This window comes from Hippocampus comes, unplaced genomic scaffold (assembly GCF_001891065.2).
Source record: "Hippocampus comes isolate QL1 unplaced genomic scaffold, H_comes_QL1_v1.1 scaffold17, whole genome shotgun sequence".
NCBI lineage: Eukaryota > Metazoa > Chordata > Actinopteri > Syngnathiformes > Syngnathidae > Hippocampus > Hippocampus comes.
This window is the reverse complement of record NW_017805002.1, coordinates 2,221,751-2,248,225: the sequence shown is the minus strand read 5'-3', so window position 1 is coordinate 2,248,225 and position 26,475 is coordinate 2,221,751. Positions and strand designations below refer to the sequence as shown.

At 42.9% G+C, this 26,475-nt stretch overlaps 1 protein-coding gene across 1 annotated transcript; it reads right to left on the bottom strand.

The window, feature by feature from the left end:
* Positions 1–89: 89 nt before the first annotated feature.
* phc2b (polyhomeotic homolog 2b (Drosophila)) lies at positions 90–26,121 on the bottom strand. The gene is made up of 15 exons (XM_019857230.1): positions 25,578–26,121; positions 20,209–20,599; positions 18,711–18,872; positions 18,531–18,605; positions 18,156–18,317; positions 17,732–17,878; positions 15,971–16,265; positions 13,001–13,326; positions 10,864–11,083; positions 7,920–8,131; positions 6,171–6,300; positions 3,661–3,766; positions 3,357–3,471; positions 1,868–2,207; positions 90–1,351 (listed from the first exon to the last, which is right to left on the bottom strand). The coding sequence occupies exons 1-15, from the start codon at positions 25,619–25,621 to the stop codon at positions 1,197–1,199; spliced, it is 2,880 nt and encodes a 959-aa protein (XP_019712789.1). The 5' UTR covers positions 25,622–26,121; the 3' UTR covers positions 90–1,196.
* Positions 26,122–26,475: the final 354 nt, after the last annotated feature.

Here is a 26,475-nt window from a genome sequence, read left to right as displayed (position 1 = left end):
TTTCTCAGACCTTCCACTCACATCAAGGCTTCTTCTGCTAAGAAACAAAGATGTCATTCGTATATCGCGGCAATTAAAGAGTACCAAAGTGAAGGTGAAATCATTTATAGCTGCAAAAAGATGCGTACCAAACGGTGCCGTTAAACACAAGCGTTTAAAAAAAAAAAGGCCAACAACAGTCCTCCACGGCCACGAATCACACACAGATGACATAATTTACAAAAGCAATGAGGAAAAACTCAAATGTGTTTTGTTTTAATACACTTGCATATTTCCAAAAATATTTAACATAATTTCTGTTCTCAAATAAGGTTAAATTATATGCACGGATTCAGTCAGTCTGGCTGCCATTTACAAATAACATGACAACTCCACAGTTCATGTTTAGGGCGAAGGCAATACAAAGAAAACGTTAAGTGCCATGTTAGTGAAACAAAAGAACATAACTGCGCGGGAACACTTGGCAGCATCATTCCTGCTGATCATGAATACAATCTTCTGTTCCTAGACACAAAACTGCTTGTTTTGCCTTTTCCTAGGCTAACAAAACTACAAAACCTTGTCTTATAAAATTTTATTTAAAAAACAAACAAAAAAAAAAAACACTTCATGGCAGTGCTAATTTGACTCCCTCAGCCCTTCATTGTTATTTTTCGCTAACATTTCCAGGCCCATCTCAATAAATTATAATATTGTGGCCAACTTTTTGTAGTTCAGTAGCTCAAATTAAGAAGTCCAGGTGATGTTATATTTTTTCATGACAGAGTGAAATATTTCAGGATTTTATGTTTGATGATTATAAACTAACAAACCCGAAATTTGCCCTCTCAGGAAGAACAATCAAAATGATTTTTAATACATAAATTAAATTGAAATTGGCCTTCTGAAAAGCAGTTTCCTATATGTTTAATGACTTCCACTTTTGGAATTGAAAAGTAATTTCAATTAATTTTTCGATAATATTCCAATTGATAGAGATGAACTTGCACATCTGAATCCACCAGAGAATCTTTCTCTTGCTTAAAGCTTAAACAGACTTCTAATCTCAGTCGGTTATTCGTATGTAAGCCATTATGGAGACAAAAGCATGTTCCTCAGTCAGATGGTGACGCCGCCATTAAGTTCAGGAGCCCGTGAAGATGAGATGGGGAGGTCATAACCCAGTCCGAGACATGCACACACGCACGCATCCTTTGCTACGAGTCTTTGAGCATGTTGATGCGTGCAAAGATCTTGAGCGCCGGCCCCAGTTTGATGTTCATTGTGCTCATCAGGTGATCTTCCTTCAACAGGAGCAAAGCTTGGCCGTCGATCTCTTGTGAGCGGAACTCATCAGCGATCTCCTGACAGCCTGTGTGGGCAACCAAAAAATGATTTGTCTCGCAATGTACCGCTGCCAAAATACACTCGCACAGTGCAATTAGGACACCACTTCTTCAGCTACACTTTCATAATCTAATGAGAGCCAATACAGGAACGCTATAATCATAAATCCTGTTAACTTCATTAAAACCATCAAAGAGGTGTTAATTTAACACCTGGAAAGCTATTAAGAACTTCAACATGCATGTTTTAGGAATGTGGGAGGAAACCGAAGTACTCTGAGAAAAACCCGGACACAAAACATGAAAACTCCACACAGAAGCCTGCATTCAAACCACCAACCTCAGAACTGTGAGGTGGATGTGCTGTAAGATATTTCAGAATTTAAAAATGTCAAATTCCAAGGTATTTCACCAAAGAGAAATCCTCCTAAAAGAGGGTTGATATGATCTATTTGGAAGCATTCTCAAATTAGATTTCAAGTGTAGCAAGTGTCCTTTGTTGCTGAAAGGAGACATTACACATCAAGTGGGTTTTTCCTGACCTGGTAACGAACAGATGAACTCATACACTTCTTCCACGTTCCACTTGGTGGGGTCGTTGGGTAAGAAAGGCTGACACAAAGCGGCTGAGGCGTCTCTGCCAGCCAGGGCCTCCGGCTCCGACGACGCCCTGCTCGGCTGCCGCTGGACTGGAACGGGGGCCGGGGGCGGGAGCGGAGCTGGGGGCGCCGGGGGTCCTGAACTGGCTGCTGACAGTGGCGAAGGCGGCTCTTCGTAGCTGGACATCTCTGAACATGGGCTAGACTCCTCCTGGCTGGGCTGGGAGGGATGCGGTGAAGACACTGAGCCGCCCTGGGTCTGCTGTGGCGACGGGGACATCTTCTGAGAGGGTTGATGAATGAATGAATGGAAATAACATTATTCCATTGCAGCCCATGGGGAGCCCTCTTACCACCAGGGAGCAGTATAATACAAGACACAAAAAAAAAATAGATTCACAATTAATTGACTCAGTAAGATGCAGTAATATTAGCCATTTTTGAAGATAAAGAACATATGCCTATGAGTGTTGTCATACTGCATGTCGAAATGTATTGCTACTGTTTGTGTTTAAAAAGGGTTTAAAACACTGCAACATCTGTGCTATTCATTAGCCTGTCAGTGGTGTTTTGCATCGTGTGCTAGCATTAAACTAGCGGAACCCAGCCGCTGGGGAGCGGTGCCCTCCCCTGGGGGTGCACTGTTCCCCAGTGCCGGTCCCAAGCCCGGAGAAATGGGGAAGGTTGCGTCAGGAATGGCATCCGGCGTGAAACTTTTGCCAAGACGACCATGCGAGTTGGTAGGAAGGTTTACAGGGGCGGATGGAAATTACTGACTCGCTGTGGCGACCCCTGAATAGGGACGTGCCGAAAGGTGAAGAAGAAGAAGAAGAAGCTAGCATTAAACTAGCGGACTATTTGTAAGGCAAAGATATGAGACTGCTTTGGGTACACAATGTTGAGCTGTTTTACGTTTGACAAAATTTGCGCTGGCAGCAGCAACAAACAACTTGAAAGGTACTGTTTTTAGTCATGACGACCTGTCAAATTGCCAGCTTGTTGCGAAGAATGTTTGCTGCCAGACTCTAGCACTAATATCACAATTTTTTGGTCGCAAGTCAAAAAAAAAAAAGTCAATAAAAATGAGCATCTCAAAAAACGAATAGGTCGGTCACTTGTAAGTTACCACCGTAGTCGCTGGAAGGGCCAGGAAAGTCACCAAGTCGGCATCACTTAGTCACCCCAATCAACTTGGTAAAAAACCGCACACTGCAGTTGTATGGGACAGAACGACACCTCAAAACTGAGTCCTTCCAACCAAAGTGTGACGAGGGGATGTAGTGTAGGATGTGCTGTAATTGTTCATCCTTTGTGTATTTTGACTGAAGAATGTCAGACAGCTTTGATTAAGACATTTGAAAATGGTTTGAAATTGCCCAAAGATTAGCTTAACATTTAAGAAACACAAGGCTAGCTAGAACATTTCGCCTACCCGCTTCTTTGCTTCGATACTTGGGCGGCCCTGACTTCTTCGACGCCAGCGATTTGCTTGTTTGCTTTTCTCTGGACGAAACAGGCCGATGCGCTTTGTGCAGCCCACATTGTACCTGTACATACACATTTGAGATTACTTGTATTAGTACAGTGTACAGATTTATCCATCATTTACTTAAAAAAAAAAAAAGATCTCTGAATTGATCGTTCCACAACGGAAAACAAATTTTCTTCTTGTATCTTACATCCCCAAAATGATGTTTTTCAACCTGAAAGTCAAAAACGTGAAAATGTTGACTTGCCTCTTCGCGCAAACCATGGAGCAGAAGCGCTTGGAACCTTTGAACGTGTAGGCAAAGTCCACCCAGCCACAGTATTCGCACGTGAGCTTGGGCTCTTGATCCTTTTCTGTTGGGACAGAAGACAGAGAATTATTGCTGCTTCTGTTGCTCTGTGTTGATAGGTAATATCAAACGTGAAATTAAATGACCCAGTACATCTTTGGTTATCTACATATTTATAAAAATGTTGCTATGAGAAACCAATTCTGTTCTACATAATAACCATCCCCATATTGAATTTTTCTGCTCATGACTTGATCAACTAGGCCGGCCCATGAGTCACTTTCAAGTGATGGCCAGGCTAAAATGTCTCCTTTAAGAGAGGAAATCCGCATACTGGACAAAAAATGTTTAAGAACAGTCCCGGTGAAATAAAGAAAGAAGTTTCAGCATGGGTTGGACAAACGAAGTATCCACATTGGAGCCACACTGACCTCAGCGCTTTGTGCCTCACCTGTCTGAGTCAAGTCTTCGAGCTCAGAGTCGGAGTTTGCCGCATTGCTGACAGGAGTTTTGTCCGGGTCAGAGGAGAGCTGACTGTCCAGTTTTTTGGGGCTGTTGATGAGGATGGGGAGACGTTCCACCTGTTGACACAGAAATATTCAAATTATTGCAAAATGAACAGATGACATGAAGAAAAACAGCACGACACAAGAAATACTGGTGTGTCCAAATTTTTGATGAATGTACTGCGTGCATCCATGTCTCATCGCACAAAGCAAGTGCGCAATACTTAAAAACACGGGTGCCCAATCTTTTTTGATCGAAGATCTACTTTTCAAGCCAAACAACCTTTCGCGAGCGACCGTTCCCGCACATGCATGCATACAGACACAGCACGCACACACACGTCATGATGAGCAACAGCCATAACAGCCCCTAACATGAATGAAACAAAAAAATAAAGTAGATACAAGAGTTTGTGAACAGGAAATCAATGCCTACCTTGGTGAGAGACCTGACGCAGAAGCACGGGACGCACTTTTGCAGCGTGTTAAATGCATGAGCATCACTATAGTATGGGGGAGACGTTTTACTGCGTTAAAATGCTTCTCCTGGCACTCTATATTCCCATTCTTTGCCAATTCCATCGGTGAATTGTACATGAAACCAACTAAATGAGAACAATAAAAGTACTGCATATATTGCAACAGCTCTGATCGCAAGCTGCAATTGCAGACTGCTGACCGCTAACAACTTCTGGTGATGGAGGTCGCGTGCCAACGTGGGTTAATCACTATAGTATGGGGGAGACGTTTTACTGCGTTAAAATGCTTCTCCTGGCACTCTATATTCCCATTCTTTGCCAATTCCATCGGTGAATTGTACATGAAACCAACTAAATGAGAACAATAAAAGTACTGCATATATTGCAACAGCTCTGATCGCAAGCTGCAATTGCAGACTGCTGACCGCTAACAACTTCTGGTGATGGAGGTCGCGTGCCAACGTGGGTTAAAGGTGACCTGCTTTTTTTATTTAAAAAAAAAAAAATGTAATACTGTTTTGTGAAAGTGAAGCTGATAGGATGTTTAGGGTGCACTGTACACAAATATAAACATATATAATATTAATAACACACACATCTTCCCCCTCAATTTCCCTCTACATCCCCGAGCGATCGACGTCGGGCCAGTCAGAAGCTACTTGTCGCTCACGATCAACTGGTCATGCACCCGTGCTTAAAAATTATATTTCAGAAACACTAATTTGGGCAAAAAATGAAACATTAATCAAAAGCTGTGATTAATACGACGATTAAAAACCATAATATACATGATTGTGAAAAGGAGACGTGAATTGGGGACAAAAGCCTGCAGACGTGCAATGCGAAGGAAGTCACTTGCAACTGTCACCAATTGCCTCCTGACTTTTCTAACATACTGTACATGTGGTATGTTATGCATTCTCGTTGTGGTCCTTAACGTGCTCAATGGGTAAAGGGCCTCGAGACAACTTCAGTTGGCGCTGTAGAAATAAAACTGAGCAAACCATGGAGCAGAAGCGCTTGGAACCTTTGAACGTGTAGGCAAAGTCCACCCAGCCACAGTATTCGCACGTGAGCTTGGGCTCTTGATCCTTTTCTGTTGGGACAGAAGACAGAGAATTATTGCTGCTTCTGTTGCTCTGTGTTGATAGGTAATATCAAACGTGAAATTAAATGACCCAGTACATCTTTGGTTATCTACATATTTATAAAAATGTTGCTATGAGAAACCAATTCTGTTCTACATAATAACCATCCCCATATTGAATTTTTCTGCTCATGACTTGATCAACTAGGCCGGCCCATGAGTCACTTTCAAGTGATGGCCAGGCTAAAATGTCTCCTTTAAGAGAGGAAATCCGCATACTGGACAAAAAATGTTTAAGAACAGTCCCGGTGAAATAAAGAAAGAAGTTTCAGCATGGGTTGGACAAACGAAGTATCCACATTGGAGCCACACTGACCTCAGCGCTTTGTGCCTCACCTGTCTGAGTCAAGTCTTCGAGCTCAGAGTCGGAGTTTGCCGCATTGCTGACAGGAGTTTTGTCCGGGTCAGAGGAGAGCTGACTGTCCAGTTTTTTGGGGCTGTTGATGAGGATGGGGAGACGTTCCACCTGTTGACACAGAAATATTCAAATTATTGCAAAATGAACAGATGACATGAAGAAAAACAGCACGACACAAGAAATACTGGTGTGTCCAAATTTTTGATGAATGTACTGCGTGCATCCATGTCTCATCGCACAAAGCAAGTGCGCAATACTTAAAAACACGGGTGCCCAATCTTTTTTGATCGAAGATCTACTTTTCAAGCCAAACAACCTTTCGCGAGCGACCGTTCCCGCACATGCATGCATACAGACACAGCACGCACACACACGTCATGATGAGCAACAGCCATAACAGCCCCTAACATGAATGAAACAAAAAAATAAAGTAGATACAAGAGTTTGTGAACAGGAAATCAATGCCTACCTTGGTGAGAGACCTGACGCAGAAGCACGGGACGCACTTTTGCAGCGTGTTAAATGCATGAGCATCACTATAGTATGGGGGAGACGTTTTACTGCGTTAAAATGCTTCTCCTGGCACTCTATATTCCCATTCTTTGCCAATTCCATCGGTGAATTGTACATGAAACCAACTAAATGAGAACAATAAAAGTACTGCATATATTGCAACAGCTCTGATCGCAAGCTGCAATTGCAGACTGCTGACCGCTAACAACTTCTGGTGATGGAGGTCGCGTGCCAACGTGGGTTAAAGGTGACCTGCTTTTTTTATTTAAAAAAAAAAAAATGTAATACTGTTTTGTGAAAGTGAAGCTGATAGGATGTTTAGGGTGCACTGTACACAAATATAAACATATATAATATTAATAACACACACATCTTCCCCCTCAATTTCCCTCTACATCCCCGAGCGATCGACGTCGGGCCAGTCAGAAGCTACTTGTCGCTCACGATCAACTGGTCATGCACCCGTGCTTAAAAATTATATTTCAGAAACACTAATTTGGGCAAAAAATGAAACATTAATCAAAAGCTGTGATTAATACGACGATTAAAAACCATAATATACATGATTGTGAAAAGGAGACGTGAATTGGGGACAAAAGCCTGCAGACGTGCAATGCGAAGGAAGTCACTTGCAACTGTCACCAATTGCCTCCTGACTTTTCTAACATACTGTACATGTGGTATGTTATGCATTCTCGTTGTGGTCCTTAACGTGCTCAATGGGTAAAGGGCCTCGAGACAACTTCAGTTGGCGCTGTAGAAATAAAACTGACCTGACTTGACTTAATTAACTGTATTGTTCCTTTTGTATTGGGCAGCCCGACAAACACTTTTCTACATGGCAGTGTCTTCCATTTCTGGTTCTATAGCTTTTGGTTGCCATCACACTTTTCCTTAGCCATCACTCTATGTGTCTGGTGTCAAAAGTACAACAGCAAATGGCAGGTTTTTTGTTGTTGAACTTGTAAGAGGTTCCACTGCACAAGAGAGTTAAAATTGATGAGGGAAAGATGCTCATCACACAGGGTGTATTCTTTTCAACCAGTGTCCATAATTAAAGCCAGAAACACAGACAAGCTGGGAGCTGTCAGCTCGCATAGAGCAAGAAAGTATTTGTGTCTGCCGATGACAGCTTCCCTCCAGGCGGGAGAGAGCACAACAGCTCGGGGCTCGTCTACTCGACTCAGGCTGCCGCCGAAGTGGGTGCCACTTACACACACGGGGAACGGCTCTGCACCCTCCTGGATGACGAAGCCCTCGATAACATGCGTGAGGACCTGTGGCTTGACGATGGCCTGGGGCGGCTTGCTCTCTCCGTTGTGCGGCGCAACAGCCGTCACGCCTGGCACCTCGCTGTCATTTCCAGAGGTCATGGGTGGTGGCGGGCTCCCAGGCGCAGGCACTGGCCTCTTGGTCGCACCTCCTCCTAAGCGGCCAATGACACAACAAAGAACCTTGTTAAAATGGAGAAAACGTTTTTTGAGGAGCTCATCTGCGGACTACAAAAATGTATACACTGTACAAGGTGCGCCGAAAGGCTGGAAATGCGATGGATGACGTCAACTTTTCAAAAATTGTGTATTATGCAAAACTGTATTAAATGTTGGAAATCAATGTCAGCTGTTCTTTGTCAATATTACAGATAAAACCATTTGTTAAAAAGGTCATTTCTTGAAATTTGTGTACAAACGAAGGAAAAATTATCAAATTGTCATCACTTCACTTTTGACCAGTCTTTTTTTCTTTCCTTCTTTCCCAAATTCAATTGTGGGATCTATTTTGTTTGCAAGAGTTCTCTTACCAGCTTCGGCTCCTACTCTGCAGAAAACACGTGGCGCTGCTCGGTTTGTTGTTTTTTGTCGAAGGAACTGTCATCTGTGTTGTTCTATTTGTTTTAACACTTTTTTTAAGCGCCAACGCCGCTCCACAGTAGCTCACGCATGCGCGCCGGTTACACCCACGCGACCGAGTTGGGAGCCCGTAACAGAAGACCAGCTGGAGACAGGATGACACCATGCATGAAACATGCAGGGCCATCGCGAAAATGTCACCCTCCCATTAAAAACCCTGTCTTTTTATGCCCTCTACATTGACAGTTTATGTTCACTCAAAATTAAATCATCATCAGCTCTAACTCGACATTAAAAAAAAAAAAAAAAAAAAAGTGACCAAAGTAACAGTTCCTCTACTAATGTGGTTATTTTTTTATTGCTATGCAAACTAAAAACCCAATTCCAATTAAGTTTGGCGGTTGTGAAATAATGAAAAACAGAATACAAAGATTTCCAAATCATATTCAACCTACGGGTATATTTAATTGAATACACCACAAAGAAAAATATTTCATGGTCAATCTGATGAAGTTGACTGTTTTTAGAAAATACTCATTAAGTTAGAATTTAATAGCTGCAACACATTCCAGAAAAGCGGGGACAGGGCTACAGCTGTTGTGAAAACGCTCCATTCATTAAGATGTATTGTATTACTGGATACCACTGTTTTTAATCGCCTTTTCTTTTAACAACATTCAATACAGATTTGGGAATTGAGGACAATACTTTTTGAAGCTTTGTGGGTGGAATTATTTTCCATTTTTGCTTGAAGTGGAGCTTCTGCTGTTCAACCATCCGAGGTGTCTGGTGTCGTATTTTACGCTTCAGAATGTTCCACACATTTTCAATGGGAGACAGGTCTGGACTGCAGGCAGGCTAGTCTCGTACCCGCACCCGTTTACTACAAAGCCACTCTGCTGGAAAATTTGCAGGTGGTTAGGCATTGTCTTGCTGAAATAAGGAGAGGCGTCCATGAAAAATACTTATGCTTCTCCAAAACCGATATGTAGTTTTCAGCATTAATGGTGCCTTCGCAGCTGTGTAAGTTACTCATGCCATTGGCACTAACACCACAACACATCATCATATATTCTGGCTTTTGAACTTTACGTCCATAACAGCCAGGATGGTTCTTTTCCTCTTTGGCCTGGAGGACACGACGTCTACAATTTCCAAAAATAATTTGAAACATGGACTCGTCAGACCACATAACACTTGTCCACTTTGCATGAGTCTCTCTTAGATGAGCTTGGGCCCAGAGAAGCTGGCGGCGTTTCTGGGTGTCAAGGTTAATCTTAATTGTCAAATGTGCTCTATGTACATACAGCACAGATGAAATTTCTTTCTCTCAATCCTCATTTCAAACATACAAACATGCTGTGCATTAAAACACACAGCTAGAGATAAACCAGCAAACAACACTGTATAAAAGGCATAGATATATAAATCTAAACAATAAAAATTAAAAAACACTAGCACTTTAAGTTGCACTTACGGATGTAGCGCCAAACTGTATTTATTGACATTGGTTTTCTGAAGTGTTCCTGAGCCCATTTGGTGATATCCTTTCCACACTGATGTCGGTTTTTGATGCAATCCCGCCTGAGGGACTCACGGGCATCCCATCCAATGTTGGTGTTCTGCATTACAGCTCTCCTGTAGTGATTTCTCCAGATTCTCTGGATCTTTTGACGATATTATGGAGCGTATATAATGAAATCCCTAACCTTCTTGCATTGGTACATTGAGGAACATTGCCCTTAAACTGTTTGACTATTTTCTCACGCAGCTTTTCACAAAGGGATGAACCTCGCCCCATCTTTGCTCATGAATGACTGAGCAATTCTGTTACAAGCGTTGACACGAAAGAAGTCAACAATGACAACAACGGTCAGGCTCAGTCCTGAATAGGGTTGCGTAATTCAAGTTGGAAATATTCCATGGGATTTAGCAGTAATTTACCAAGTCTGTGAATAAATCAAGAATTTACAAAAATGATGGTAGGCTCTTACAGACGAGTTTGTGGATTTTGATTGAAATTTGGGGTATGATGAAGTTCGGGTTTGTCACTGCTTGTATCAAAGAGGGGAGGGGGGTGGGCAGTAGCAATTTAGGTATTGTATTGCCCTACGTTAGGAGAGCTAGCTATTTTGCATTGAAGTCTGCTTATAACAAACCAAATGTTATATTTTTGCTTGATTATGATACCATTCTATTAAATCAACCTAAACTCCCAGTTAACTTCCAAGGACAGTTTCCAATTTGAACTATTCCTAAATTCTCCACATTACATTCTCATGGAAATTTACTGGAAATGTTCCATTACCTTGTGGTTGACTTTGCGGCACAGTGTCAGCTTTGGCATGCTCTACAGGCTTCCTGGGTTGAGATGGCGTACTTTGCTGCTGTGGTGGTGCTGGCGGTGACTGCTTTTGTTGTTGTTGTTGCTGTTGTGGCTGCTGCTGCGGGGTGGAGGCGGCACACGTCTCTCTCACCACGAGTGATGTTGGCTTATCTTTACACTCCTGAACCAGTGTTCGAGAGGCCTGCAGTTTCAACGGAGAACAAAACGTTACTGAGCGAGGGGATGTATGTTTTCCTTGACAGATGAAGGTCCTTTCCCATTTATTATTTTCTTCCGCTTGAATAAGATGGCTTTACAGTTAAGAGGAGATAGCTGGCCAGTGTCCAGACAGATACTCCCTATGAAGCTGAAATTGCGCCAGATTGACTTTTTCTCCTGCCAATATTGTCTGAAATGCAATGTCACTATTCTATAATTATTCCACATGTTAGACGCTGATTAAGGGATACATTGTCACCACAGACAGCTATGACAATATCCTACCTTGACTGAGTTGCGTTTAAAGTCCACCACACACTAAGGAACGCAACCTAATGCAGTTGAACTGGACAATCATACATTTTTTTTTAAATAGTCTGCTCCTCATACATATAGGTGGTGCTCAGAAAGTATGGTCCAACTAGATGGTAAACGCTGACCCACCTCGAGAGTCAATTATTCTCTTCCCTTTACAATCAATCCCGATTTCACTGCTATCAATATTGCAGACATACTGCAGAGATAAAAGGAGCAACTTGACTGAGACATGTGCTACCATTTGTGAATATATTTTGACTGTTGAAAAATAGCCATCGCGGCCACTTCCTCTTCGTGATATGACAACACACCCATGTAATTAAGAGCCCTTTTTACCTTTAAAATGCATCGGTTTCAAAAACAGTTGTTACCAGTAAACTGGCAGTGTCTATGCAACTCAATACTGTTTATTTTGAATGCCACGTTGTGCATATGTCGTCAGAAAAAAAACATCATTTAGATTTTTGTGTTCACAAGGTGCCATCGACAATCTACTATTGTAATGTACTGTATACTTTCACCAGAACCACTTTCTGTGTTGAACCGGATGTTCACTGGTTGTCCTGCAAAATATGCTGTTAACATTTTTTTTTCCCCGACATGACCGAGTAAGCGACATGTCTAGTGGGGTGTCCAGTTTTATTGGTATTGCACGTTCAATAAAATAGATCAATAAATTATAAGATAACCTTTATTTGTCTCACAATGAAGAAATTCCCAATTTACAGCAGCAAAAGTATGAAAGGGAGAAAGTAGAAGACAAAAAGTCTATTATTATGACACTAGTTGCACACACTATTTCTTCAGTGTATTGTTGCGCATGAGTCAGCAAGATTTGAAAGGCACAGTTCAGTTGCAGGCATTACATACATTGCTAAGTGAATGCTGATCAATTGTTGGTGTCTACCGTGCCTCCAATGTAACGCTATGTAAATAAGGGTCTTTTTTTTTTTTTTTTACTTTTCAGAGTTACCTTTCTACACACATTTGGTCATTTATACCATTTTTTTCAACTGAATATCTATGTATGAAGGTGGTGAAGTTGTTCAAGTGTAAAAATAATCAATTTTAAAATATCGATATTTTTTTACTTGAGTGCTTTGTGCCCAGGTACCAAGTGCTCCATCCAATATGACTTTGGAATAGACCACGGCATTCAACAATGTCTTGTGAACAATCTATTTATTCAGAGCACACTTCTGGGAGGTTTGATTTAAAGCATAATATGTTTATGTACATAATTTTGACCAAATTAATTTTTGGGCTCCTTTGTCACACTCCTGTCCCATACCTTCTGAGAACCACCTAGACAGTAACTCGCTGCAAAGGAAAGAATTGCGACTAAACTTGAATTGTAACAAAAGAAATTGCTGACGGTTGACCACTCATGAAAACAAATTTCAGAACACCTCACAGAACTGTTGCTTGGTGGGTGGCACGACTAAAACGTAAAGGCAGCTTAATGCTGGATACTTTGGAGGGTTTCTGTGTAAATAGGCCAATTTTTAGATATGTAGTGAACAGGTGTATGCATGGACATAGCTTTAAATTACCAAATGGTTGGGCAACTTGCAGATCGTACCGTGGGATGTATTTGTAGGTTTATAGCTGTGAGCTGCACAGGCTGAGCTTTGGCCTGACTCGTCAATGTGGAAGAAGAGGTTGATGAGGCGGCGGGCTGGAGTGTGTGGGGGCTGATGGTGGAGTGGAAGATGGTGGCATGCTGCCCGGGAGCGGCGTTCTGGTGTGGCGCTGGCTTGGGCAGCACGGGGATGGGGTGTGGCGATGGCTGAATGGACGCTGTCTGTAGCAACTGCCCGGGGGTCCTCTGGGAACTTTGGCTGTGATGGACCACAAACTGCTGCTGCTTGTGTTGTACCAGTGAGTGGGGTTGAATCTGCGTGAAGGCTGCAAGCAAAATATATATATATATATATTTTTTTAATTTAGGAATTCACAGTGATATGCAGGCCACATTCAGCATAAGGTTACTTTGATGCCAAAGACAAGATGGTCTTTATTAAAACCTGTGTGTGCGAGGAGTAAACCGGTGTGTTAAGGAGTATTGGGGGCTTGACAGCAGTCATTCGTTAGCTGCCTACTTGTTCCGATCCAAACCACATCCTTCTGCTAGCAACAGTTTCTCTCATAACCACTTTACACATACAAATGACTGTTTACTGCTCAAATTTTCCAAGATTAATTCTGAATTTGCTAAAACCGCGTCCAGTATCTTCAATGACGACTGTGTATCAGACACACAAATGCAACTAAGTCATTATTCCTGGAATTGACTCACAAAATGGCTGAGGTGTGTTTGCTCATGCGAACAAAAGGCCCCATCAAGACACGCATTAGGACCTGCTTGCCTCCCTCCCCCACATGCATTGAATTGAATCCATCTGCTCTCGACCTTTCATTAACACGGGCTTGTTCCTTGCTGTGGAAGAAACATCCCATTCCGGATAACTTTAGTGTTTTGTTTCCGTTTTTTTTTTTTTTTAACATGTCTCAAAAGATTGTTGTTTTTGTATCATGCCATTTTAAATCCTCATTTCAGAAATTGCCAGAATTTGTTTAGTTTAATTCATGTTTGACATGTATTTATTTATTTATTTTTAGATATACGGTAAATCGCAATCCATTGTGGGGGTTACATTCCAGAAAACCCTCACAATAAGTGAATATAGAAATATACCTCAGGCATGTTATAGCATTTGCGGCACTTACTATTTTTAAGGTTTTTAAACACATTTTTGTATATTGAAAGTAACCTCTTGTTCATCTGACTGGAGAGCATGTGGACGCCGCTTGCTAAAATGTTTACCACAAGCTTCATCCGTTGAGACATAGATCCAATGGTGCCTATGAAATTGTAAATATGGTTAAGGATTGCTGTAAAAAAACAATATGTACTGTATGTGCTGAATATATTGCATTTTTATGACATGGCTGCGGGCGGCTGTCTTCCACTGGCTTAAACTCAAGAGATTGACTTTTCGTCTGTTTGAAAGATTCTGTGCATTTAATGCGCCACGTCATGCAACTTGAGTCATATTTTGACTCGTCCCTTGTGTCTCATGGCTGAACCCTGCCACTGTGAGCGTGCAGTAAAGCCTCACACAGTTCAGCTGATCCTTCCCCTAATCTGGCCCAATTTAGTGGTGCCTGTTTTAATGGAGAAGAACGAAGGCCAGGCCTGGCAAAACAAGGCTGGGACAGAGTGTGGCAAGGTCATTCCTCAACCTGTAATGGAAAAGCGCCTTCAAAGGCTGCCATTTTTCAGTCATAAAAAAATGTTATGGAATACATTAGTGTGTTCTACTGAAATCCAGTCAGTTGTCATGATCCGACTAGTCTCAGCTCTTCCACATCCATCCTCCTCCTCCTGGCCCCTCATGGCAGGCTGCTATGGCAACCCAATGTAAACTGTTACCGACGGCATGCAGGTACGACTTTTGGCTTGTCTTCTCTATTTGGTTTATGTGCATCAATTAGTATGAGACAGTCAGATGCAGTTGTGCATTGACACATTCTCATGTCCTTTTTGGCAGACACACACACACCACGATTCAGACTGAGGTTCAGGCCACACAAACATTACATTGAAACCTTCAGTCAAACCCAATGTGTTCCGGTTCACTTCTACATTGTTCTAAACAAAATTTCCCACTTGAAATAATGTGAAGTGAATTCATTTGGTTCAGGCTCATTAATATAAAACCTTTAACTGTACAAGTGGAGTGAAACGTCGACATTCTGAACGATGGAACAAGTTGAGCAATAAGTTAACCACTCTATAGTAAAAATAAAACCTAAATACAGTTGAAGATGCCTGACATACATTCTTGGAGTGAGAACAGGATGGTGTTAGTCAGAGCAATACTGGCTCCTAGTGGTGATATTTACTATATTAAACTCGGGTTAAGCGTTGTTCACTGTTTAAATTTACAGTATTTATTTTGCTACTATATTACTTGTATCAGCTCATGCAGTCATTCCAGTCCAGGTTTTAAGGTTATCACACTTTTTCTCTTTGCCGCCACTTTTACCTGCCTTTAGTGGTGTACAAAACAACACCAAAAGCCAAAGAAAAAGCCAAACCGGGTGACTGGGGCAGATCCATTAATTGATTCAAAAGAATGGGACTTAAAATTCAACCACATTTGACTTGGCTCAGTGGGAAAGTAGTCGTCTCCCAACCCAGAGGTTGGGGGTTTGATCCCCAGCCACAATGAGACCATGTCAAAGTGTCCTTGACCAAGATAATGCCCCAGTTGTTCCTGTTGCTGCATTATCAGTAGGTACATAAGGTAAGAGTGTAAAGAGCTTTTACTACTGAAGGGAGAAAGGCGTGATACAAGTGAAAGTCCATTCCATACCATTTCATTTCGCATAGTGCCTCTGTGATGTGCAATCACTTGTTTATGTCTATTGCTTTTTTTAAGGGATATCTGGGTCCAAACTTGTAATGTTGTGAAAAATTACTAAATCATGAAAGGAAATTGGAAAACAAGCTACATAACAATGAAGCTTTACAGATATCACTCACCTGGTGCGATGAGCGGCTGCGCAGTGACTGTCGTGACATTGCGGCTCATATTAATAGCCCGGGCCTCCGTAACTACTGCGGCATCCCCCTTCTTTCCTGCCTCCGAGGGGCTCTCGGATGAGCCAGACTTGATTCCCGCAGATGCTTGCATGCCCTGGCTGGGGTTCTTGACAAGCGAGGCAGGCTGGATGGGCACAGGGCTGTGCTTTAAACTGAGAGCCTGAAGGGTCTGAGTCTGCGAAGTGGACGTGGTCGCTCCCTGCTGGCTACGTATGGCCAGATTTTGGACCTGATTCTTAACACAAAAAGAAGCAAAGGTGATTTTATTTATCCATCCATCCATCAATTATCTATACAGCGTTTTCATTAGTGTAGGTTGGAGCCTATCCCTATATTATTTGCATGAATAAATGAATATTCAATGGAGAAAAACGTAAGTGCATCATGCAGTATTATGTATCCGTCCAGTCTCTGAATAAACCACTTATTCTCATAAGGGTCATGGGCGTGCTGGGGCATTTTCCGGATGACTTTGGGCTAACTGGTCATCAGTTAGTCACACTGGTCAACAATTTAGTCTTCAATGAACCCGTCAAGCATGTTTTTGGAATTTGGGAGATAACCGGAGTAACTGGAGAAAACCTAGACAGGCACGGAGAGAACATGCTAACTCCATACAAGAAGACCGCAGGCTGGATTCAAACCCTCGACGTGTGAGGCCGATGTGCTAACCAGTCATTCACTGTGCCATCCTACAGTATATTGTAATAGATTATGTCATATTTTTGGGTCACATCAGAAATCCTGATGTGTGTGTGAAAGGCTTTGTGATGCCCTTTTTTTGACAACTTGAAAATAGTTTTCACATAAGCAGCACACCTTAGGTAATTGATGAAAATTGAACACCTCTGAAAGCACAACATTAAGGTTCCATTGGGAATCATGATGTGCGTTTGAAAAGTGCTGACCTAAAAGTGTTATCTTTGGCAACGTTTTTCTATTTTTGGATTGCACCGGGAATCTTTATACATACGTAGAAAGTTCCTGGTGCTCCCAGACCGAAAAATCTTTTTTTAATTTTCAAGAGTGAGTACAGGGTGTCCTTGGTTTTATGACAGTATCGACATTCAAGGTTACACAATCAGCATGCAATGAACTAGTTTCCACTGCTCTGGGCTAGAAATGTCTTCCATACAATATTTACTATAATTATGACTTTCCTACTGTGTTAGCCTAGGTCAGTGTCAGATTACATAGGAATAGAACTCAGAAGTTTTAAATTGAGGACCACCAACACTGATTACACAATGTCAATTCTAGTTTTTAAAATTGTACAATGGTAATATGCCATGTTTTGGGTATGTTAACATGACAATGATTTACCAAATCTCTTGAATGGGCCCTTCCATTGTACAGTTTGTACATTCTTCCCATGCTTGTGGAAGTTTTCTGTGGGTACTGGAGCTTTCTCCAGCATCAGAAAATGGCATGCTGAGTTCAATGAAGACTCCAAATAAATCGTTCACTGGTTTAAATGTGAGTAAGAATGGTTGTTTGTCAATCGCATGTAACCCCAATGTTGGCAAGATCTATTGAAAATGCATGCCATTGATGTTCTGCTAAAAATAATGTGTCACTTTGGGAGCCATTTTGGGGTTTTCATACCCGTTGTGTAAAACGAGCAGACAGTTGTTTTCCCCAATCTTAAATTTTAAAGCAGTGCGCGGCGCTTGAAGAAATAAACGGCGACAGTCCATGTACCTGCGCTGAGCTGTCGGACTGCATCGCCGTCACGGTGGCCGTCGGTGTGAAGATCAACTGCGGCGACAGGGGGACGGCTCGGCCCAAACTCCTGGCCACTTGCACCAGATTGCTCTGCTGCGCCTGGAAAACGTTGCTCTGCTGGGCCTGGGTAAAAACAAAAACACACCAGAAACCACAAATACAACAGTCAAGGACGCATCAATATCAATGTAGGAGGCAATAGAATCTCAAGGTAATGCAAAGTTTCAGTGCCAGCCTCCAGCAAAGGTGAATAACTTGAAATTAATAAAAAGGGATTCTAACTCATCCAACCTTCAATACATTGCAATGATTCTTTGAATGCGGCACACCATTTAGTATCCATATGAATAATACCAAAAAGATTGCAATTTCTGAGGGGGTTGGGGGGTTTTGTTCCCACCATCTGTGCACGCAGGTACATCTGCGCCTGGCTGGCAGTGAGGGTGGGACTAGACGGGCTGCCCAGCAGAACAGCCTGTTGGGAAATACTGGTGGGAGCCGACGTGATGCTCTGGGCACGGCTGATCAGCTGTGCAGCCGCCGGCGAGGCGGTGAGGTTGATCTACAGGGTGGAGGAGATCAGGGGGGGAGAAGAGGACTTTCAAAACTTTTTTTTGGGGGGGGGGGGGAGGGAGATGCTTCACAATTAAACGTTCTGTTCAGTATACCCGCTTCAGTTAATTTGTATAATTTAACCCAAACATCCTCCGCTGAGGTCTACGCTTAACTAAGAGTCATTCATCCCAGCTACCTGAACTTCAGATACTGGTCTTACTGTGGTTTGAGTCGATCCTGTTTGTTGAGATGTTGTGCCATTCTGGGAGTTCTGGCGACCAGCTGCGATACTGGCCTGTGGCAAGGCAAGCAAGAGGGTAGAGGTATATTTTACAGACTGCAGACAAACATGCAAGAAGAATGCTCCCCAAAAATATGCGCTTGGGATGGGCGTTATCACCTGCTGCACGGCAGCAAGGCTCTGCAGCTGAGCCGTGCTGAGGCTGTGTTGCTGTTGCAGTGCTGCGGTCTGTAACATGAGATGCTGCTGCTGGGCCGCGTACATCTGCTGTAGGTACTGCGCCGCCGTGTTGGGCTGCCTGTGGAGCGCTTGCTGGATCACCTGAACAACAGAGCAAGCCACGACACAACATGAATGACGACATGTGCAGCGGAACCTAGTAAAGGTAATCTGCCATTTTCAGGTACAGTACACAAATGCAATGGGTAAGGAAAATTATTGGCATTTAAAAAATTTGGGGTGACTTTATTCCTGCATGGGCGGCCCGGTAGTCGAGTGGTTAACACATCGACTTCACAGTGCAGAGGTTCGATCCCAGCTCCGGCCTCCCTGTGTGGAGTTTGCATGTTCTCCCCCTGCCTGCGTGGGTTTTCTCTGCGTCTTCCGGTTTCCTCCCACATTCCAAAAACATGCATGGCAGGCTGATTGAACACTCCAAATTGTCCCTAGGTGTGAGCGTGAGCGTGGATGGTTGTTCGTCTGTGTGTGCTCTGCGATTGGCTGGCAACCGGTTCAGGGTGTCCCCCGCCTACTGCCCTTAGACAGCTGGGATAGGCTCCAGCAACCCCTGCGACCCTAGTGAGGATAAAGCGGTTCGGAAAATGGATGGATGCATGTTTCCTTGCATCAAACTCGTGCAGTGGGAAATGGCAAAAACATTGCATTGAGCAAATCAGTCTGAATAAGATGCTTGAGCAGAGAGTCACAGGGTATCAGAGGGAGATCCGTATTTCCAGAAATGGGCACCTTACTTTGCCAGTCTATCCTCCGTCCGCAAGTTGGGCACCCTTCTGTAATTATTATCCCGCCAACCATATTTATTAAATAATCATCCTCCATCTCTGACCATCCTGATCCTTTTAAAGTGCTTCCATCCTTACATTACACCACTCCCAAACACCACCCCTCCTCCGCAAAAAAATGTCCAACAAATGAGCATTGGCAGTGGCTTATCTCACCCGTACTTGAGCCCCGGTTGAGCATATACTACAAGTAGTTGGTTGTCCTGTGAGTTGCCAGTGGAAAAATGTGGCAACATAATTAGGTACCATCTATTTTCTATAGCCTTTATCCCGATAAGGGTCGTGGTCAGCTGAAGCCAATCTCAGCAGTTTTAGCTGCCATAGTGGAAAAGGTACAACGAAGATTCCAGCCATCTTAAAATGAGTGGAAGCAAAGGCTGCTCCTTTATGCTACTAAACGAGCCATTCTGCTTGACTGCTTGGAAACAATGCTGTTGGTCTGAATGGAGGAGAAACCTGCCATTACAAGTCAAGCGGTACCTAATTCATCCAGTGTGGAGGCTAATCCTGGGGGTCATGGTGTCAAGAGCACTAAAGTGCAAAGAGCATTGCCCCCTTTGATAGTTTTTAAAGACAGGAAGGAACATAAACATCTCTCATTTCAGTCACATTAGCATAGCTGCGGAAATAATCACCTGCACAGTTTGCCTGTCGGGTATCCCGCCGTAAACTGAAATCTGAGGGACTGCTTGTCTGGCCGCAGTAGTACTACTACTACTGGTGCTGATACTAGTACTACTACTACTACTGCTGCTGCTGCTGGTATTAGTATTGCTAGCAGAAGCAGTTGTGGTCGTAGACGGTGTAGTTGTGTTAGTGCTGCTGGTTGTGGTGGAGCTGGTGGATGTGGTTGTGGTGGTGATGATAGCTGCAGAGCTGCCGCCTGTGGAGGAGGAGGTGGTGGTGGTGGTGGTGGTGGTTGCGGTGGCGATGGCGGGCGATGCGGTGGGGGCCCCCGGCTCACTCATGGTGCCCTCTGCTCTTCTCACCTTTGACCCCCGGCTTTTCTGAATGGCCCGCCTGTGCCTGGAACACAGCACCGAAAGTGGCGGGCATGAGAAAGGAAACAGCACAACTATAAAAGCAAGGCGTAGTAGTTGAAGAACACACCGGTGGACGCAGTTTTTCCCGTTGCAGCGAGTTGGCATGTGTGCGAGGGTCAATCGCCAGGTGTGCGGGGGTGATACGGTGATTGTGATTTGTTTTCAACTCTGTAGTTCAGTTGTGGTGCAGCATGTCGCTTGGTGTGTGTGTGTGTGTGTGTGTGTGTGTGTGTGTGTGTGTGTGTGTGTGTGTGTGTGAGAGACATGCCTTACTTGATTGCTTGGTGAGGTTGTCAAGGTTAGCAGTGGCTGGGGTGTGGGGGGTTGCTTTTCGTGATGGGTCCATGTGCTACATCTACACAGTGCAATGTATGAAGTGCTGCCGACACAAGTGAAAATGCTGTTACCTGTATTGTCTTTGTGTGCATTCGTTGGTTTCACTACACTGCGCTCTACTCCCATAAGTGCAAGCCTTTATTTTTTCAAAACGTTTGTTGTTTTATTTCTTAGTCTCTTATATATGGACTGTTTTTATATGGTTCCAACTAGTGATCATATTGAAATACCACATAACGGAAGTTCCTTGAGTTACAGGCTACATTTAAGTAGACTTATGCCAACCTGATCGACGGGATCGAAGCCTGTCTATATTTTGCATTTTATGCAAAATCGCTGCTCAACTGTAATGTCAAATTTTATGGGACGAAATTACAAATGAAGTCAATATAGTGTGCGTAGTTAGGGCCAAAAATGCGCCGCTACGAATGTGCCAAAAGGCTTCAAGAATGTGCTTACTTTGTCACTTACACATCACACACACCAGGACTAACAATGGACATGGACTAACAATGTAGGACAAAATAATCATTGCGGTCTGTGGGCACTGGGACTTGTACAACACAGCCAGATTCCAAAACGAGACATAAAAGATCATGTGCAGGCTAACTTGGCGTAGCTGTTAATTAAATGTATGGGCTCAAGTGACAGCTGCTGAACCAAGAGAGCAATAGTTTTAGCAAAATCCCCGACAACCTGAATGACTGGCGATGTTCATGCATTTTTTTTTGTCATTAATGTCATATAAGGAGATGTAAGCTGATGCTTGATTTAATGTTTATCTGTTCTTGTTAAATACATTTGGGGAGTTCAATTATTTATTTCCAATGTATTTTCACTCTGTCAGGGGGTGATCTTAAAGTAAATCTACCAGTTGTTTTAACAGACTATAAAAACTTTGATTGTTTGATTGATATATTGCTCCATCTTTGAATCAGTAATCGACTATTGTTTTTTTTTGTTTTCCAAACTCGCTGATCGCCTTAAAAATCCTGATCGCATAAAGCCTACATTTCAGTCAAATATGTTGTTTTCCACCTGTCAGAAAATTATGCAGGTGGAAAACAGTTATTTATCAATAATCATAAGTTGTTCCGCTGATAAGTGTTAATATTTGAGTTAAACTTATGCCATGTTCATGAAAATTGTGTTATGGGTCTTACTTAAAGAAGGAAGCTCAAATAGTTGTTTGGGAGTTGACCTTTTGATGTGTGTCATCGAGAAGCAATGCTCACGGCAGTCCATTTAAAAAGCCTACCCGATGAAATTGCTCCGAGGCGACGAGCTTGCATGTTTGTTATGGCTAAACTGCGTTTGGCACTTAACTACCCTTTTGGAAATCCACTTTAGAAGTTGGCAAACAAAGGATGGAAAGCATGACCATCCCAGCTTTATTTAAGACACTGGGGTTGTGATGCAATTACATTGAAAAGCAGTATTATGCACTGCATTTATTGTGCTTCAAAGTCAGGGGACTGTACCTCTCACTTGATTTGTGGATGGTCGTTTTTAAAAAATGTAAATATATTTTGTTGAGTTTTGACGACACTATACTGTTCAATGATCTTGCACAAGAAATACACGCTAAAACAATTCTCAAACTAATAAAAACTCAACTAAAACCAAGAATTAAAAAAATAAAAATAAAACTAACCAAACCACTCTGAAAACTAAAACAACAAAACTAGATAAAAACTATGATGAAAATTCCAAAACTATTATATTAACCCTGGCGAGCACCCAAATGTAAGTACCGGTACTTGTACTCCCCCCCCCCCAAAAAGTGGTACGAATGTACCCCTAAATACAATTGAACAAATCAGTCAAAGATCCTCCTTGAACAGATTGTCTGAAGTCCAGGTGGCCCGCTGTCACCAAAAGAAAAGATATATATATATATATATATATATATATATATATATATATATATATATATATATATATATATATATATATATATATATATATAAACAGACAGACAGACGGAGAGAGATAGATAGATAGATAGATAGATAGATATATTCAGAAATGAATCACAAAGGAAGTGTCACTGGCAATGCCAGCTCCCTGACGTCGATGCGGGCATTAGTGTCAGCAGGGAAATTGATTCTGTTTAAGTGCATGCCCAAGAGCAAATTAAGAGCAGAAATGGGTACATTTAAGTGCATGTAAATAAAACACCCTGCCACTGCAGTCTGATTAAAGACACACAAGACTTGGTATCACAAAATGTTTTGTTTTGTTTTGTTTTTCCAATTGCGGCGTGCCATACCAGAACAAAGCAAGCAAAAAAGAAACCTCGCATTACTCGACTGGCTCCCATTTGGAATTTTTCTTATTTAAGGATGGATACACCGCTCATGTAGCAATATTTGGCCATTCTAATTGTCTTTGGATGCTTTTATTTGTTCTGTTCAGGCACACACATTGGCAGATATCTGATAAACATTTGGATTTTTATACACATCTGGAAAAGGCCTGCTTCCAATTTGAAGACATCTGACAACAGACATTTTTTATTCTTTTAAATATATATGGATATCCCAATCATACCACCTGAGAGCAAAAACAAGCAAAAAAACGAAATTATGTAAATCCAGCCTTCGAGACTAAAGAAGAGGATGTTAAGATGTTACAGAGGTGGAGGGGTCCACCAGCTGATGGAGGGGTGGAAAAAAAAGCCAAAAGTGGGGAGGATAGAATTTCTAGCATCGAGGTTAGAGGTGTGTGCAAGTAATTAAACAGCAAAATGAGGGGTAAAGGTTGAGAAAGGGGCTTGAGGATTTTAAACAGCGTGAGGAGGGTTTGATGGAAGTAATTAAATCAGGACCTACACTGCCATTCTAAAGCCATTACCGCCTCCTCCTCCTCATTACTATTTAGAGAGGATTAGGGGCCCGAGCCCAGATGCACAGCCTGCTTACTTTGCAGACCTCGAACTCAATGAAAACCCTTTCCAAACCATATGCTATACCATTAAATGCAGAGCATAAAGTAAACAATCCAACCAAGCAACCCCCCGCCCCAATCCACCAAAAAAACATCTTGGGCTGAAAGTTTACACTCCAGCAAAAACAAAGACAAAAACCATGACCATTGCATCTCATTATGGGATCATTAGCATTCAAAATGTTGGTGTGAGTGACGGTACTGAAATCCAATCAGACAACGTGCGCGCTCAGGGTTGTACACAAAGCAGCCGCCGCAATCGCACCGCATTCACTGTGAGAGGGGAGGGAATCACCCCCTGGAAATTATGCTTTTGGCCCCCGCAGTCTCTCCGTGAGGGGGGAATCACCCATCCATCAGTGACAGGATGATTGAAAACATCCCCAAACATCTGCGCGCACGCATGCACACACAAAAAAATACTGTCCCCTGAATGCCATTTTACATCTGCATCGAGAAAGACACGCTAAATTTACACTACCAAATATCCATTTCCTATTTTAGGAAATGGATATTTCAGAAATTGATACCTCACCCCCCTTCTATATCCATTCACATTTCATTATCTGCTATTAATGTGTTTACATTTCATCGCGCTGGACAGAAATCTCCTCCGTCCAAATTTGGCCAATTTAATATTTTTTCATAAATCGAAATGATTGGACAGTCGACGTGTGGGTGTTTTTTGTTTTGTTTTTTTACATATGATTAGCCAATTCACTTCAACCGAAAAATGTCCACATCTACACTGTAAAGCCTCACGGCATATGTGCCCCCAAAATTGAAGCTTGCAATGATTAACAAATGCTCAATAGGCAATGATGGGTGAAAATAGTTAGGAAAGACATTTGACGAGGCCTGTTCTGTTAAATACGCTGATGCTTCGATGCAGAGGGCAGCTTGTGAGCCACGAAGGTACTAAGTTTGCAATTTGCATTTGCATACAATTTTGGAAACTAAAATATGTGCTGCTATTTTTAACTTTCTAATTATGGTGACTTCCTGAACCTGGAAACATACAAGCCCAAAACACAGGTTAACATGGATGCAAACTTGAATAAATAAATGATCTAAATATTATAAATATATAATTTGTTCGGTGGTCTGGACTGGCTCATCCCCGGTATGTTTAAAAGCAGGCAATCTAAGCATCTTGTGATTGTTTCCTTTGGAATGGTCTATGCTTCCGCTATAGCTGCGATTACCGTGGGCGTCTTGTTTGGGGTAGACGCACATGTGGATACACCACTGACCATCATAAGTTAATGACGTCAGGCTCACGTGGACAGGACATATGTGACTGTTTTTCGGAATGGTGTCACTTGAAACGTGTGGTGTAAATGCAACCAAAGTGAACTCACAACTACCGCACAACAAACCGACTGCTGTTCTCCACACCCCTCAAGCGGATGGAATGTTTTCATGTGGACGGACAGACTTGCATTTAGAGGATTTGTGAAGTCAAGAGGAAGGGGAGAGCCATTAAGAGGCTGTCAAGACAGACAGACAGACTGGCTGGCTCCAACCCAACGCGGACGGCAACGAGCCTCCATCGAGCACCAGTGTTACAAACCCCACAACTGAATATGTAATGGTGGCTACTGCAAAGGTTTGTGCGTGTGTGAGGAGGGGTGCTCAGCTGCTGAGACAAAGCCCCGCAACCCCGGTTCTCCTACCTCCTGTGGCCCCCCCAACGCGATGCAGGGGTATGGCGCCCCATCCCCCGGGAGCGTGCTGTCTTACTTCAGGATGATGCTCTTCTTTGTCTGCCTCCCCTCAAGCACTTGCTTGGCTGACTGATTGACTGAGCGACTGACTAACTGACTGGCTGAAAGCGTTTGTGCGAGTGTGCTAGATCAACCCAGCTCCCTGCGGCGCCCCCCTTCCTCCAACACCTCCACCTACCCCCTAAAGCACGGCGAGCTCGTCGTCCCGGCATCGACACCTCACTCCGCCAACCAGGCTGCAGCCTGCCTCCTGATTAGGTGGTATCCTAGCGACAGCCAACGGGGCGACGGCGGAATCCCCGAGCAGGGCGGCATGCTGATTGGTTCGTCGGATGCTCTCTAATGAAGATGATGGTAATGATGGTCCGGCCCCTCCCCCTATGGTACCCCAATTTTTTTGCATGCATACATTCATAGATGCTCTGGCATGACGTACGTGAGTGCTTCCTGCTGTTCTGAAAATGTCATTAAAACGGCGGCGTCTTTGACTGCCTATTTCCATTCACTGCAATATGAACGACTGAGGAAAACAACCATTCCACTTTTGGTAAAACCAAATTCATTCATTTGAACAAATTACCGGCAGCTATGAAGAGGTGTCAGTCAGGCAGTCAGTCGTCAGTTAGGGACATGAGCGCCAACAAACCTACCCTATCTCGCTAACAAGACAGTAATTCACATCCATTTGGCAAGGCGAATGACAGCATGCTATTTCGGCCCATATACGGGTGTTTGTGGTTGCGAGCGTTTATTTACTGAACTGCAGTGAGTACCGGGTGTCCACTTGAAGCTTGACACTGCTGTCTGTTGGCTGACACAAAATTGGCCCTTTAGCTATCGATGTCCT